Source organism: Aquarana catesbeiana, linkage group LG01, assembly GCF_042186555.1.
Source record: "Aquarana catesbeiana isolate 2022-GZ linkage group LG01, ASM4218655v1, whole genome shotgun sequence".
NCBI classification, from domain to species: Eukaryota; Metazoa; Chordata; class Amphibia; order Anura; family Ranidae; genus Aquarana; species Aquarana catesbeiana.
Genome location: NC_133324.1, coordinates 92,303,256 through 92,320,570, shown reverse-complemented (window position 1 = coordinate 92,320,570; position 17,315 = coordinate 92,303,256). Strand labels below are relative to the sequence as shown.

The 17,315-nt window shown below is 44.9% G+C and overlaps 1 protein-coding gene across 1 annotated transcript in view; it reads left to right on the top strand.

Moving 5' to 3' along the window:
• C6 (complement C6) overlaps positions 1-17,315 on the top strand; it is a 125,599-nt gene that overhangs the window by 53,300 nt on the left and 54,984 nt on the right. The window contains exons 9-10 of the mRNA XM_073621741.1: positions 2,623-2,745; positions 15,733-15,899. Coding sequence (XP_073477842.1) covers positions 2,623-2,745; positions 15,733-15,899 — 290 coding nt within the window. The remainder of the gene's footprint in view (positions 1-2,622; positions 2,746-15,732; positions 15,900-17,315) is intronic.

Genomic DNA, 17,315 nt, shown 5'->3' with positions numbered 1-17,315 from the left:
GAAATGAAAAAAAACGGTGTGGGATCCCCCCCCAGTACATACCAGGCCCTTCAGGTCTGGTATGGATTTTAAGGGGAACCCCACCCCAAAATGAAAAAAGAAATTGGCTTGGAGTCCCCTCAAAATCCACACCAGACCCTTATCTGAGCATGCAGCTTGGAGGTCAGGAAAGGGGGGGAGCGAGCCCCTGAACCGTACTAGGCTGCATGCCCTCAACATGGGGTGGGTGCTTTGGGGTCCCCCCAAAGCACCTTGCCCCCATGCTGATGAGGACAAGGGCCTTTTCCCGACACAAACCTGGCCGGTGGTTGTCGGGGTCTGCGGGTGGAGGGCTTATCGGAATCTGGAAGCCCCCTTTAACAAGGGAGCCCCCAGATCCCTCCCCCCCATGTGAATGGGTATCGGGTACATCGTCGTTTTTGACAAGTCCTTTATTGTAAAATAGCTCTGAGCTGTTTCCCCCCCCCCCCCCCAAGCCGTCTTCTCCTGCCGCTCTCTCTCCCAGTGCCGTCTCGACACCGTGCAGCCTGGCTTGTCTTTTTTTAAGTTTCGAAAAACGTTAGAAGCAGGAGTTCTCAGACTGAGTGACTTACCAAGGACTTTTACAGAATAGATCTACTAACCTTTCCATATCGTGAAAAATAAGGTGGGGGGAACCCTAAAGATGGGGTTAGAGCAGTAGCTGGTACTCCTGATTCTGACACTATGGAGCTGGAACTTTCTGGGTGTCTGTTTGGCAAACTTGGCGGCGTAAGCTAAACTTTAAGATCCCCCTGTAGCTTTAAGCTATCACCTTGAAAGCCTGTTGGGATTCCTCTCCTCCATTCTGAAAAAAGTGCAACAGGTTGCCTGATCAACTTTCATATCCACCACAATTTTTTTTCCAGTCAGGTACCAAGGTCGATACCACTTGCTGGATCTGTTTGTTTGTCCAGGTGACACCAGTGAGGCCCCAAACTACACATAGCCCTAGCCTGTCATTCTTCTTTTCACACCATTTGGCAGCAGTGACTGGGTCCATCATGGTCAAGACAACAGCAATACTCTGAGAGTTATGGTAAACACCTACAGTATTCTGATTACCAGTTATTAACTTAACTGAATTGCTTTTACTTACTTTACTTAAAGACTGCCCTAATTTGCTATAACAGTCCCCATTTTATCCCAGTGGCCAGTAAATGACAAAAAACATTGGCTGGCAAAGTTGGGGCCCTGGAAGAAAACATAGCAGGTGTCAGCAGACAACAGATTAACTTGTGCAATATTAGTCCCCTACCAAACCCAGAACGCACTCTTCTGGGTGTACAGACATGTGCTCTGACTTAGTTCAAGTCCTCAGACATGGATAGGAGTGGCTGTGAAGTCTCTCTTTTAATTTTGCCGAGACCCTCTTTTCCTTCCTGACAAATGGTACAAGCAGGGCTTTTTTTCTCAGAGAATAGGTGCAGGAACTCTGACCTTCACCCTTCGTTTCTCCTCCCTACCCGCCCCTGAGCACCGTTCCTTGGTTCCACCTCCTAGCAGCCCCCCTGTACCGCACATTTTAGAGAATACAGAACCAAGTATCATTTTTGCTACTAAGTGATTTGCACAGAATTTGTTAATAGTAACAAAGAAAGACAGTAAAATAGATCCCCTGCAGTGAGCAACAATAGACCCTACACCAGCAACAGTAGACCCCCCAGCAATAATAGACCTCACCCCAGCAAATATAGAGCCCCCACACAACAAAATACCACCCCAGCAACAATAGACCCCCAGCAGCAAAAAACAGATGTCCCAGCAGACTGCATCAATAGACCCTCTAGGAGGCAGCAACAATAGACCTCTCCCTCAACAGTAGATCCCTCCCAGCAACAATTGCTCCCCCCTAAAAATATAAGACCCCCCCACTAGCAACAATAGATCTACCCAGCAACAAGCATCAATAGACCCTCCAGCACACCCCAGTACTCCTTGCCATTACATACATTCATTGCTGGAGGTGCCGGAACTGCGTTCCCCTGCATTCCTGCTGAAAAAAAGCCCTGGGTACGAGTACTCTCGAGTACAGTCTGATCTCACAAGGCATCCACTTCACACCCTCTCATGGAGAAGATTCCCGGTCTCTGAGGCAAGGACCTGTGTGATGGGCAGTCTCAACATATTTCTCCTTGCTTTGTTGCATCAACCAATCACCATCCTCCAGGATTGATACAGACTCATCGAAGATGGCTGTCCCCTGCACTGGAGACACTCTATAGACAGCATTGCAAAGTTGTCTCCTCAATGATAGCTGCTGCACGTCTGCAATAATAAAAATTCAGTTTAACCCTGCCCACACTGCAGAAGGATAATACAGCAGCAACAAAGGAATATGTTTTGCAGCAGTTATATGCTACAGTCCAGGTTACAATCACAACTTTGTATTCTTATGTTCACATAGGCACTAAGTTGTTTTACGTGGATACAAATATGATAGGTTCATGTGCACATATATATCTATTGTTGGATTTAATTATTTATAATATTTGGCAGTGCATTAAATTTTCTATTTATATATCTTTAGATTATATTTTCATATTTGGTGCTTGCAGATTAATCTCAAGTGCAATATATTATTTGTTTCCATTTTTCTTCTAGGTATGACAGATGAAGAATCAAAGGAGTGTTTGCGAACTGAAATAACTAGACGGGTCTTGTTTTGGAGATGGACGACGGTGAGGGAGAGCTGCACTACAAACAAGATGTCAGTGCGCTATGGAGGTAAATAAAGTCTTAGAAAAACATTTTAGGTGTATGTTTCATATGAACCAGTTGATTTAGGTTTTTTTTTTAATTTATTAAAAAGGGGGGGGGTGTGGCCTGGCTTCAGCGGAAGATGGCAGCATAACTTATGAGCTCCCGCTGACAGAGAGATTTACCTGACAGAAACGGAGGTTTCTCACACCATATGCTCTCGTATTTCACGGGGACCTCTTCCCGCAGCTCCTCCGCCTCTTGCTCTAGGTCTCCTCGAGGCAATTCTGGAAGGATTGGCCAAAATATCCCGGAAATGTTCCGGACACAAGCCGGCAATATGGCGCCCAGACGCGGTTCGTCTCAGTCAGCAGGCCTAGTGACAGGACCAAGCCCGCAGATCTCCTCAGACGCGGGTGGAGTAATCCTCACTCCACAGCCACAACCCAGCCTGCATGATCTACACTCGGTGGCAACGGATATCAAGGATACCTTCACAGCAGCACTCACAGCTGCAATCACAGACCTTAAAATTGACATTCAATCGATTGCAGGCAGGGTACAAGACATAGAAAAAGTTTTTGCGACTCATACATCCATGCTCCGCTGTTCCTGCCAAGTCCTAGACACCCACACTATGCAACTAAGAGATCTTAAGCACCACATGGAGGACTTGGATAACCGTGGCAGACGCCATAACCTCCGCATACGAGGCCTGCCGGAATCAATTGATGCAGCCCGTCTACAAGCAGAAGTGACAGGCTTATTCAACACCTTACTGGAGAGACCCCCCACTACACCAATAGGTATGGAATGCATACATCGCGCCCTCCGTCCAAAAGGAAGAGATTCAGATCCACCTCGAGATGTGGTCTGCTGGGTCATTGATTTCCAGCTTAAGGAGGAAATCTTACGAAGAGCTCGTAATGTGACCCCGCTGACACATAATGGCACAGACATTCGGTTGTTCCAAGACCTGTCGAACATCACGCTGCAACACCGAAGAGAACTGCGCCCCCTCTTGGAAGTCCTGCGCAACAAGGAGATTCCATACAGATGGAAGTTCCCCTTTGCCCTGTCAGCCTCTTTCCAAGGCCGATCAGCACTTCTGAGAGTGCTGGAAGATCTACGCCACTTCTGCGACACACTGGAGATCCCCTTCACAGAAGTTCCCGAATGGTATGCGGAATTCCGTCCCCCTGGGACAAGAAATGCCCCAACCAGCACTGAACCCATGGAGACCCAGGCACAGCGCTTCAGAAGAAGACGTTCACCGTCTGACACCCGGGCTCACCACTCAGCTCCGGGCCCGAATCATGGATTCAGCCCAACTAAAGCACCGCAATCCAGGAGAGCACGTCGTGACTGTTAATCGATGAAGACGGATCCCACCAAGCTCATCTAAGTTGACCCTCAAGAATTCTCTTGTTCCCACTGCGTTTCTTGTTTCCTGCCTTCTGCACCGACTTGCATGCCCTTTACCATATTAATCGGTCCTAGCTGGGTTGCTGAACTTTCTCTCTTGCCACCGTAAAGCATAAAGCACATAACTGTGCCACTCTCTGCCTCTAAGTCTGCACGCACGGATCACACCTGACATTGCCGATGTGATCGTATCAGCCCAGGACTCTCTAAACAATAGTGGCTGAGTACTGAGTTGACTATAGATGGAACGATCCTATATATATATTCAATCCCATTCAAAGCAGAAGGTTGTCATTCCTGCAAATAACCTTCACCACCTTATTATCTTCTTCTCTGATTTCTCCTTTCCACATTTCTCTAGGTGCTTCCCCCTGCTTAACCCTCTCCCCCCTCTCTTTCATTATGTATATATGTGTGTATGTGTGTGTGTATGTATGTACGTGTATGTGTATGTATGTATTTGTATATGTGTGTGTATGTGTGCATGTATATGTGTGTAAATGTGTATATATAAGTATATATATATATATATATATATATATATATATATATATATATATATATATATATATATATATATATATATATATATATATATATGTGTGTATGTGTGTATATATATATATATCTATATATATATATATAGGTATATGTATATCGATATTGGTGAGTATGTGTATGTATGGGTACATGGATATACAGGTATACAGTGTAGAATAATATATGTAGGCACTGTCGTCGGTGATCAGCAGTGTATCAACCTGCCCGATATCCCACTTGCCCACCCTGGTTGGGTGAAATGGGGGGGGGGATGATCTGTGGGGACACGATCCTTTTACCATTTCCTGAAATAAGGAATGGGATTGGACAACCCTAGCAGATCATCACATCGACCACTTTATACCAAATGGTAACACGAGTGAAATGACCCCTTGAAACTCATAAGACGTAGTCTACACCTCACGTGACCGCGTTCTTTCAAATACCCGACCCTCCACTGGTGTGTGAACGTTCATACCTCAGATGTCATACAGAGGGGGAATTATTGCATACCACCTTAGTACCTACATTCTAAACGAAAAGATATGTACCCCGACGATAAAACATATATATTTCCTGTCATTTTGAAGCACCACAATCACTCCCCATACTGCCGTGGTGCTTCACCCAATGACAATGGATTACATAAATACCATGACGATTGGTTAAAAGCATATGAGAGGGTATGCTCTAGGCAATGTTGAGTATCTACAGGTAACCTATCGTAATCTACTTGATGGATGGTTCAGACATCACAATATAGCCATAGCGCACTTATGCTATAAAGCTTGGGCCCTTTGGAATTCACAGAAAATGTGATTAGAAACCCTCCTATCACACCCACCTATTGCCTCCTCTCTCCGCTTCCCCTTTCCCACTGCCCCAACCAGTAGTGAGCACTATCAGCCCTAGATGATATGCACACTACATGTGCCAACATGGGTCCATAAGTTGGGCCAAAATTCCTTCCCTCCTTCACCCAGGTAGGAACTACAGCGAGTTGGGAAAGATAGGCGGATGCCTATCATACCAACCCTAAGGGATAAAGGTTTAATCGGTAGTGCAATGTTATCTTTCCACGGTTTGTCATGCACTGCTTCTTATGACTTATAGTTATAACCTGTTGATACATTTAATGAGTTTAATGCAAAGTTATGTTCCGCGGTTTTACTTTCTCTTGAGGGCCCCTACTTCATCCTCAAACACCACATGTATACTGCAAAAGATCGTAGAATACCCCCCCACTCTCAGACCTACAACATGCCCCTTAAAGGGACTACCATCCTCTTCCACTGTGTCAGCTCACCCCAATCCTATAACCTATCACGCAACTGCTTAATCGCATGGTCTCCATGATACATCACAACGTAAATGCTACACTTCCTTGACCTCCTCTTTTCACATACTATACTTCCCTCTCTGTCGGCGGGTAGCAACCCCTCCTTAGATTTCAACACCTTCCGCCATCTCTGGTTACTCCCCACTCAGTGACTACTAACAATATTCCTCCTGACCAATAATTCTATATTCACCGCCCAACACTGAACCACTCCGGTCATACCTGGATACGGTTACATAGTATCCTAGGATTAGCGAGCAGGATCTTGCTTTTCCCCGGAAAAGACCGCCTATACTCATAGGCTCTTTCAACACTCTCACACGGCTACCCCCTACTGAACTTCCTACACGAGACGTTCCCATTCCCTCTCCCCACGCTTCTTTTCCTTACCAGACTATTCCACACATCCCGACGCCAAACACCACTTTTCTACCTCCTAGACCCAATCCTCCTCCTCCGTAGTGCCTCTACTTTACCACAACAAATATCTATACCGGATATTTAACACGTTGAGACCTGATCCATCTCCATACAATGCCGCGACAGACACATAAACTAAACAAATCATCAACCAAGATCGTATCTTTAAATATACGAGGCCTTAATCTCCCAGAAAAACGCTCTCAGCTGCTACTTGACCTACACAGAAATAAAGCTGACATTGTCTTCCTTCAGGAGACACACTTTAGTACAGACTCCATCCCTAAACTTTCAAACTCACGATTCCCAACCTCCCTTCATGCAACTAATCGCACTGCAAAAACTAAGGGGGTATCTATCCTCATTGCGAAACATTGTCAGTTTCAAATTACTGATACGCGCACCGATGAGGAAGCTCGATACATATTCATAAAAGGCACTTTATATGGCAAGCGAATCACCCTCACCAATATATACGCCCCCAATTCAGGACAAGTCTCATTCTTCAGATCCACACTGCAAAAACTCTCCTCATTCCAAGATGGCCTTCTTGTTCTTGGAGGAGATTTCAATGTCCCTCGTAACCCTCTACTCGATACATCGGCAGGCACCTCCTTCATGCCGTACAAAGCGCTTTGGGCAATTAAAACACAAATACAAGAATCAGCACTACACGACTCATGGCGTACGCTTCACCCAAATGTGAAGGACTACACATTCTATTTGGCTCCTCACAACCGACATTCCAGACTTGATTATCTCTTCCTGTCACAAAGAGACCTACCATTACTCACCGCTGCCTCCATTGAACCCATGTACCTTTCGGATCACCACCCCATATCCATGACTTTAGAATTTACAGACAGCCCCCCCAGATCCCAAATTTGGTGCCTTGACCCATCCCTTCTCACGGATAACGCCACCACACTTCGCATAAGTGAGCGCATTGCACTATACTTCCAAGAGAATGACTCCCCAGACATATCTCCTATGATGAGATGGGAGGCACATAAAAGTACCATACGTGGAGAACTCATAGCGATCTCAAGTAAAAGAAGAAAAGAAAAGCAAGCACACATAGCAAAACTGACCATCCGTATACAAGAGTTAGAACGTGCTCAAAAATCATCCCAAGCACTAGGGACCCTTCCAGACCTGATCCAAGCTAGAAATGAACTTCTAGAGACACTAAACAAACAAACAAAGAGAAACTACATACTTTTCCAGAAAATGTTCTACGAATATGGCAACAAGTCCGGTAAGCATCTTGCAAGAGCTCTTCGAGCAAAGAAGGCATCCATGACCATCCATTCCCTCACTGACGAGAAGGGCCATAAAATAATATCAAATGACCAAAAAGTGGCTCAGTTTGTCCACTATTATACTCGACTGTACAACTTACACCCCACTAGCCCACAGAAGGACGATTCCCTGTCCGCTGAGACGGCTAATGACCTAGAGCAACCAATTTCATCCATGGAATTAAACACGGTTCTTAAGCAACTGAAACCTGGGAAAAGTCCAGGACCAGATGGGTTGACGACGGGATACTATAATACATTCATTGACACTCTTAAACCTCACTTTCTGACTGCATTCAACTCCCTATCTCCCGAAAACCCCCCTCCACGAGACCTTCTGACAGCACACATCACGGTGATCCCTAAGCCAAATAAAGACCTGTCACTAGTGACTAATTACCGCCCAATCTCCTTGCTAAATGTTGACCTCAAAATATATGCCAAAATCCTAGCTAACCGTTTCCTGCCTCTATTGCCTGATATCATCTCATTAGATCAGGTTGGCTTTATACCAGGAAGAGAGGCAAGAGACAACACAATCAAGGCAATTAACATACATACATGGTTGACCTCCTCCCAAAAGCAAGGGTTCTTCCTTTCCCTGGATGCGGAGAAGGCATTCGACAGGGTAGCATGGGACTACATGTCAGAAGTGCTAAAAATGATTGGAATAGGGAACCGCATGCTACAGTTCATTATGGCCCTTTACGCCCTTCCAACCGCAAGGGTCCGGGTTAATGGTTGCCTGTTGAATGCCTTCTCCATATCAAACGGGACCCGCCAAGGATGTCCACTATCCCCCTTAATATTTGTCCTGACTCTAGAACCATTACTCCAGCGAATTAGGTCTAACCCAGACATTAAAGGAGTGCCCATTTCAAGTAATACATACAATCTCGCTGCCTTCGCAGATGACATCCCCCTCTTCCTAACTGACCCACACGTTACCTTATCCAACTTACTTAAAGACTTTACTACATTTAACACCTTATCGAACCTTCAAATCAACTTCACTAAATCAGAAGCCTTAAATATTTCCTTACAAAAAGAAACACTTGCACTTTGCCAATCTAATTTCCCTTTCAAATGGAATCGGGATGCAATTACCTATCTCGGTATTAATCTTCCATCTCATTTATCCGAACTATATTCCAAAAACTATCTCCCAATTCTCCAACGCATTCAGAAAGACCTAAAGGCCTGGTCGACAGGAATCTTCTCTTGGTTTGGTAGGGCATCCATACTTAAAATGAATATCCTCCCGAGATTATTATACGTGTTGCAAACGGTCCCCATAAATCTTCCACGAACCTTCTACTCCTCCTATCGTAGAGCCTGTAGTGACTTCCTGTGGGGCAAAGGCCGTCCTAGACTAAGTTTCGAAAGACTAACCTTACCCAAACTAAAAGGTGGTATTGGGCTCCCACACATAGCCAAATATCACATAGCTTGTCAACTGATGAGAATAGTCGACTGGAACGTCCACAACCACACGAAAGCTTGGACAAAAATTGAAAACGAATTCTCCCCAATACCAGTCCGACAGCTTCCCTGGACCACCCCAAGCACTGTCCCTCAGACCTGCAAACAACATCCATTAATAGGCACCACCTTGCAAATCTTTCAGAAGGCTTGCCGGTATCACCGCATCTCTTCCAAGCAAGGACCAATGACGCTCATCCGAAATAATCAAGACTTTCCAGCCGGCCTTTCGGACACGTTCATTGCAGACTTTTGGCCCCATTCCAATGTTCATGCGGAATATTTCTTCTCTGGAAATACCTTTCTGCCCCTTCCCAATTTACCCACACCAACGTCTGGACGAACATTCCCACAATGGATATACTTCCAAATTAGACACTTTCTCAACCATACTCATAAACGCTCCGATTTTTCCAGACCACGCACGCCATTTGAAATCTTGTGTACCAAGACAGAACCACAAAGACATGTAATCTCAGAAATATACTCTCTCCTATTTTCTGATCTCAACTCTAAATCCAACATAGCAACTCGCAACTGGGAGAGGGATCTATCAATTGACCTGTCAGAGGAAGCATGGGAAAACATATACACCTATATTCATAAGGGAACAATTAACGTGTCGGCACAAGAAAATGGCTTCAAAGTCCTCTCTAGGTGGTATAAAACTCCTACCAGATTACACAAAATCTCCCCCACCATACCCTCCAACTGTTGGAGATGCTCTGAGGGAGAAGGCTCTTTAGTCCATATATGGTGGTCATGTCCATCTATCCAACCTTTCTGGAAGGAAGTCCACCGCATCATTTCTAACATAACCACCTATCAGATCGAATTTACCCCAGCACAAATGCTTTTGCACCACTCCTCTATCCCCAAAAAAGAATACCACCGTTCCCTAACTCTACATCTATTGAATGCCGCAAAAATGTGCATCCCCCCTCTCTGGAAATCCTCCAAACCCCCAACCAACGTTGATTGGTTCAAGCATATAGCTAAAGTAGCAGAAATGGAGGAATTAATACATCAATCCAAGGACACGTCCACTAAATTTCGGGAAATCTGGGCTTGTTGGCAACATTTCCAAACAACAGACGAATACGCCCATCTTTTGTCTTAGGGTTACACAATGACACACAGAGCATAGCAGGAGGCAGGGGAGTTGTAGTCCACATTACCCCTATACAGTTCTCTTCTTCCCCATCCCCCCTCCTCTTCTTCTTTACTAACAACACACAACGGATAGGTCTATCACAAGCTCCTTGAGCCCGCGCTTCCCATTCCCAACCCGCTTCCTGTTTCCATACATTTCCAAATCCTCCATCCCCATACCCCAGCCTATTATCTTAGCCTACCGGATGAACCCTTCCAATGGATTCCTAGTGGTCCGGTGACCGCAATCCTAACAGTAACAGTAACAGGGGTGTAGTCAGTGTTGGTGCTAGACTATTTTGCGCCCTAGGCAAGACCAGCTACTTGCGCCCCCCCACCAAAAAAAAAAAAAAAAAAAAAAAAGCTTCTACACTTCTATAACTCTGAAATATACTTTCTTTACGGTATAGAAAGAGCGCAAAATAGTCTAGCGCTATCTATACCCCCCTTTGATGTGCGTTGCCCACTCATTGAACTGACCTGAGCTGCCTTGCCGGATTTGAGTACCTGGTCTGTCCATTCCTGCTCAGTCCCGCCTCTCGGCTCAGTACTTCTACAGTTCCATCTGGCAGGTGAGTTTGTCCATCTGCTCCTGCATCGTCCAGTTCTCACACTGCAGGTTGTGATGGACCAGGAGAGGGGCCCCGCCAGGCGCAGCACATCCTCCAGTTGCCTCTCCACCCCACGCCTGAACTCCTCCATCTCAGCTTGCAGCTCCTGCATGATCCCCCATCGCCAGCGGCATGCCAGCGCCGTGCCCCCAACTGATGTGTGCTCTAAGCCGGCGCCTACCTTGCCTATAGGTCACGTCGGCTGTGGGTGTAGGGGCTGAAGACGTGACCGAGATCACTGTTTGTGCTAGGTGTATAACTACCACATTGACACCAAATAGTAAGCTTGTTAAGATATCAAGCAGTCTCGTAATACCTGGAAGGATCTGAAAATGGCCCAGCCCAACTAAGTGTTGCGGTGCAATCTAAATCACCTGCTGTTGGGCTCTATATGCATGAGGTCATTCATTATTGCAGCTCAGGCAGAGAACAGTGGTATGATGGCCATTTTCCAGTGTCTGGATATTGTGGTGCATGCTGCTACTAGACAGTGTCTCAAGAGATCTCCTTTTACTGATCACAGAGTCCAGGAGAACGGAGTGTGAAGCTAGTTCTGTGTGCCTTTTAAATGTGTTAATTGCATTTCATTATATATCTGGAATATTGAACGCAAAAATGTTTTTTTGTGCAGCTCCACCAGATATGGAGCTAGCTCTTGCAATTTTAGGTGGCATCTCCAGCAGGTATTGGAAGACGACAGAACATCTTTTACAAGGTGGTACCATTTGTTCCATCTGTGCCATCTAAAAAATAATTATTCTCAGTCCCCGGGTGTGCTAAGGACAGACTGAGATATCCTTAAATTGCAAGGGGACCCTGTTGACCATGAAGATGGACAAGTTCTTCAAGAATTACGATCCCTTGCATGTTGGCATGGCTAAAGTGCTGTTTGTATACAGCCATGCACCCTGTCCCTATGAAGAAGGGAAACTGCTGGGCAAAGTTGTTGCTGTGTATCTGCACATCCAGTGGGAAGATTGATGGACTTGGGGCACCAAGGACACTGGGGGTGTTTAGTTAGTTAGGTAGGATATTCTGTGGCAAAAAGTCAGGTTCTCACCTTGAAACACGGATTACCGAATTAAATTCACACAAGGACTGTTCTTTGATACTGACCACTAGGTGGTGTGAGAGTGCCAACCTGTGTGAGTCTTGATTGCAGCTTTGCTAATATTTTAACCCTTTCATGGCTAAGCCTATTTTTGAAATTTGGTGTTTACAGCTTAAAATCCATATTTTTTGCTAGAAAATTACTTAGAACCCCCAAACATTATATATATTTTTTTAGTAGAGAATCTAGAGAATAAAATGGAGATTGTTGCAATATTTTATATCACACGGGATTTGTGCAGCGGTGTTTTAAACGCAAATTTTTGGAAAAGGGACACTTTCATGAATTTTAAAAAATCCAAACAGTAAAGTTACCCCAATTTTTTTGTATAATGTGAAAGATGATGTTACGCTGAGTAAATAGATACCAAACATGTCACGCTTTATAATTGCACGCACTCGTGGAATTGCGACAAACTCTGGTAGCTATGAATTTCCATAGGCGACGCTTGAATTTTTTTTTTACGGTTACCAGGTTAGAGTTACAGAGGAGGTCTAGGGCTAGAATTATTGCTCTCACTCTGACGATCGCGGTGATACCTCACATGTGTGGTTTGAACACCGTTTACATATGCGGGCGCGACTTCCGTATGCGTTTTCTTCGCTGCGCGAGCTCACGGGGACGGGGGCGCTTTAAAAAATTTTTTTTTTATTTATTTTATTTATTTTTATACTTATAAATTGTGTTAAAAAAAAGTTATTTTTTTTTACTTTTATTTCTGTCACAAGGAATGTAAACATCCCTTGTGACATTAATAGGTGGTGACAGGTACTCTTTATGGAGGGATCGGGGGTCTAAAAGACCCCCGATCCCTCCTCTGCACTTCAAAGTATTCAGATCGCCGAAAACGGCGATTCTGAATACTGTGTATTTTTTAAAATTTGGCGCCATTGGCAGCCGAGTAAACGGGAAGTGACATCATGACGTCGCTTCCGCGTTTACAATTAGGAGGCTGGAACGAAGCCATTCATGGCTTCTTTCCAGCCCACCCCCAGCTGCCGGAGGCAGCCGATTGGACGCCGGGCCTGCCGATCGCACGGGAGGCCCGGTAAGAGCGGCGGGAGGCGGCGGGAGGGCGTCCCCTCCCGCTCCTCGGGTATAACAGCCGAGCGGCTTTTAGCCGCATCAGTTGTTATATACGGATAGCCAATCACCGGCTCGAAACAACGGTAGCTGCAGCTGCGGGCATCATCCCGGTATAACCCCGGAAAGCCGAGTACGCACATCTGCGTACGGTCGGCGGGAAGGGGTTAATGTAGATTGCTAAGTAAAATTAATTTTTTAGTATTGCTATGGAAAAGGGGTGGCACCCTTGAGGGGGTGGGGCCCATTTTCAACTGTACATACGTTTAGGTATAGTCATTGCTAAAGTATAAAAATGTATATTGAGCTATATTACTGTGTTCATTTTTGCACCACTTTATTGCTCTTGGCTGAGAGTGAACAAACTTTACTTATGTACATATTGTACTGTATTGCTATAGGAATAGGATGTGTTTGTACTGTATTGCTATAGGAATAGGATGTGTTTCTATGCTGTTTTCTTCTCTTTCAGGTGTTCCGGCACCCATCGCGTCTTCCTTGGCTAAGGAGAGACAATGACCGCAGCTTGTATAACAATGCTAAACTTTCTTTTCTTTACAGGTGTATATAGTAGATAGATAGTTAGGATATAAGGCTACTGTTATTGTATTTTTCCCTCACTTTTTCGGGTGGTACGCCACAAGTAAAACTGTAACTACTGTCTTCTATTTAGTGAACTGCCACTTGCCTATGCACATATGTTATGTATACCTACTTCATGTGGTACGCCACATGTATTGATACTTTGTTTGTCCTTCCCTGTTACCCCACCTATCCCAGTTTTTGCCTGGACATCCACTTTCAGGCTTGAGAGTATTTTTTTTTTTTTCTGCAAACTCCGAGACGTAGTTTTCCTTGGCATGGGGAGGATGTAGCACCCTGGTATTAGGCAGGGTTGCTAACAAATTCAGTTATCCTAGGTGGTAATTAGCCTGGCTAATTGTTAGTTGTATCCACTGACTTCTTTGCCCTAAGCCTGAATCGGATGCATTTCTCTCTTCTGTCAATAGGTGGTACTGCTGTCTTTGGCATTAGAATGACAAGACCACAGTGAGTTCAGGTTGTGAATAGACATAATTTCTCAGCCAATCATATTTGTTGCTAAGCATGCTGGGAGAGTCTATTTAAGGGGAATGAGTCAGGTGATCAGTGTTCTTTTAGCTCAAGACTGAGACCTGGGGGCTGTATGTGAAGCAGCAGCTGAAGGTTAGGCCTAAGCCTGAGGCCTAGCCACATGTGTAGAGTCTCAGCCCGAAGGGAGCCTGATCGTTGCAGAGGTTCAGCCGGATGGTGAACCGTGTGTTGCCAGAGGTGAAGGAGAAGCAGTTGTCACATGGGATGACCACTCCTGTTACCAGCGGCAAGTGAGAACCAGAGGTCAGAGATAAAGGGGACACCGTCCCCAGTAAGGGACAACTACAGGTTTGTGAAGTCTGAAAAAGTACCAGAGCAGCCTTTTTTACTAGCCGAGAATGGTGAACAAGTTGGGAAAGCTTCAGCGTTCAAGTCAGGGACCCAGCGGGTGAGCGTGGGTGACACTAGAAGAGGATTCAGCGGGTTGGCTGAGAGCCAAGCCAGGTACTTAGCGGGTTAGCGTGGGTGATGCTTGGAGTGTACAGCGGGTTAGCTGTGGAAGAGCTAAGGGGATCCAGCGGACGGCTGGGATCTGAAGGTCTGGTGAGAAGACTGGGAGCTCAGTGAGATAAGCTACAGCGAGAGGCCTAGAGATGGAAGCCAGGTCCTACACAACGAGGGTACCAAGTCTGATATGTGTACAGATCTGTGTTGAAGTCAACCTACAAGTTCAGTTGCCATAGGAGACAGCAGTTCTACAAATACAGTCCTGCAACCAGCTTAAAGGCCCTCAACCTCTCAATCTGTATAGCTGTCTGCCTATTTTGTCTCGGAGTCTACCAATTGCTATTGCATCTGCCTAAGGGTGTTCAGGCCCTAACCCTCTCTCCCCCAGTTCTTGTTAAGAGACAATAGATTTCTTTTGTTCGCATTCAAAAAGTGACTGGCGCCCAATCATTCTATCTTGCATTACACCCACTATGCCTAGTAACCCACTCTACAAAGAAGGATGTCAACTCTCCCTGACTCTGGAGGTTACCATTAGGTTTCTGGAGGCCTGGGACCTTGCTGCCTACGTTTTTCTCCTGATAATGATTTGACAGGGATAGAGAGTGCATTAGAATATATGCCTTACGAAATTAGTCCATTCATCTTCCAATAGCTGCCTTCCCAGAGCTTGTTCTCAAGCCTGTTCAAGGGGAAAGGGGGGGGGCTTTCTCTGTAGGTCATCTCTCTTAGCATTTCATAAAGCTTCGATATTGCCCAGGGATTGCTGCTGAAGATCTGCATAAGCATTCAAACTTCATCAGAGGGCGAATTAAAGTCCCTCTTTTGATGTGGATAGTCAGATAGTTTTCATGTATGGTAACAATTCTTCATGGTGGATTGAGTCAGGTCGGAGGACATGGCATATATGCATTTTTCTAATATTATAAACCTGTTAATTTACTCTGCAAATCTATTCACCATTTTTAGGATCAGTTCTGCAGTCATCCGAGAAATCTATCTCCTTTGTCAAAGGCGGCAAATCTAAATTTACAGCTAAGCTGGGTTATGAGAAACAAGGTTCCTACCCTGAGAATCAAAGCTATGAAGACTGGAAAGCATCTGTAGCTGACAACCCAATTGTAGTGGATTTTAAGGTGAGAGTCAGAGGGGTTTCTACTGTAGCAATGTGCCATCTCTTTACTTTCAAACTCCTTAACAGTGAAAAGATATTGATAGTTGTTTGTGCAGTATTCATGAGGTATTACTCACCACAAATTTTCGGCATTGGAACATTCCTCAGAGATTTTGGTCCATATTGACATGATAGCATCATGCAGTTGCTGTAGATTTGTCGGCTGCACATCCATAATGCGAATCTCCTGTTCCACCACATCCCAAAGGTCATTTATTGAATGGTGATCTGGTGACTATGGAGGCCATTGAAGTACAGTGACCTCATTGTCATGTTCAAGAAACCAGTGGTGAGATGATTTGAGCTTTGTGACATGGTGCATTATCCTGCTGGAAGGAGCCATCAGAAGATGGGTACACTGTAGTCATAAAGGGATGGACATGGTCAGCAACAATACTCAGGTAGGCCATGGTGTTTAAACGATGCTCAACTGGTACTAAGGGGCCCAAAGTGTGCCAAGGTAATATCCCCCACACCATAACACCACCAGCCTGAATCGTTGATACAAGGCAGGATGGATCCATGCTTTCATGTTGTTTACACCAAATTCTGACCCCACCATCTGAATGTCACAGCTGAGATCGAGACTCATCAGCCCAGGCAACATTTTTTCCAATCTTCTATTGTCCAATTTTGGTGAGTCTGTGCGAATTGTAGCCTCAGTTTCCATTTTCTTAGTTGACAGGAGTGACACCTGGTGTGATCTTCCGCTGTATCCCATCTGCTTCAAGGTTCAAAGTGTTCTGCGTTCAGAGATGGTATTCTGTATACCTTGGTTGTAAAGAGTGGTTATTTGAGTTACTGTTGCCTTTCTATCATCACAAACCAGTCTGCCCATTCTCCTCTGACATCAACCAGGCATTTTCATCCACACAACTACCGCTTACTGGATATTTTCTCTTTTTTGGACCATTCTCTGTAAACCCTAGAGATGCTTGTGTGTGAAAATCCCAGTAGATCAGCAGTTTTTGAAATACTCAGCCCAGTCCGTCTGTCACCAACAACCATGCCACGTTCAAAGTCACTTAAATCCTCTTTCTTCCGAATTCTGATGCGTGGTTTGAACTTCAGCAAGTTGTCTTCACCACGTCTAGATGCCTAAATAAATACAGTTGCTGCCATGTGATTGGCTGATTAGCAATCTGTGTTACCAAGCAATTGAACACGTGTACCTAATAAAGTGGCCAGTGAGTGTGTATATATAATAGACATGTGCACTGACAAAAAATTAGTTTGTTTTCATTTTCGTTTTATTCGTTTTTTTTTTTTGCTTTTTTCAGAAATTCAAAAATTCAGAATTCAGAATTCTAAAATCCGAAAATTTCCGAATTTCTGGATTTCAGAATTTCCGAATTTCTGGATTTCAGAATTTCCGAAT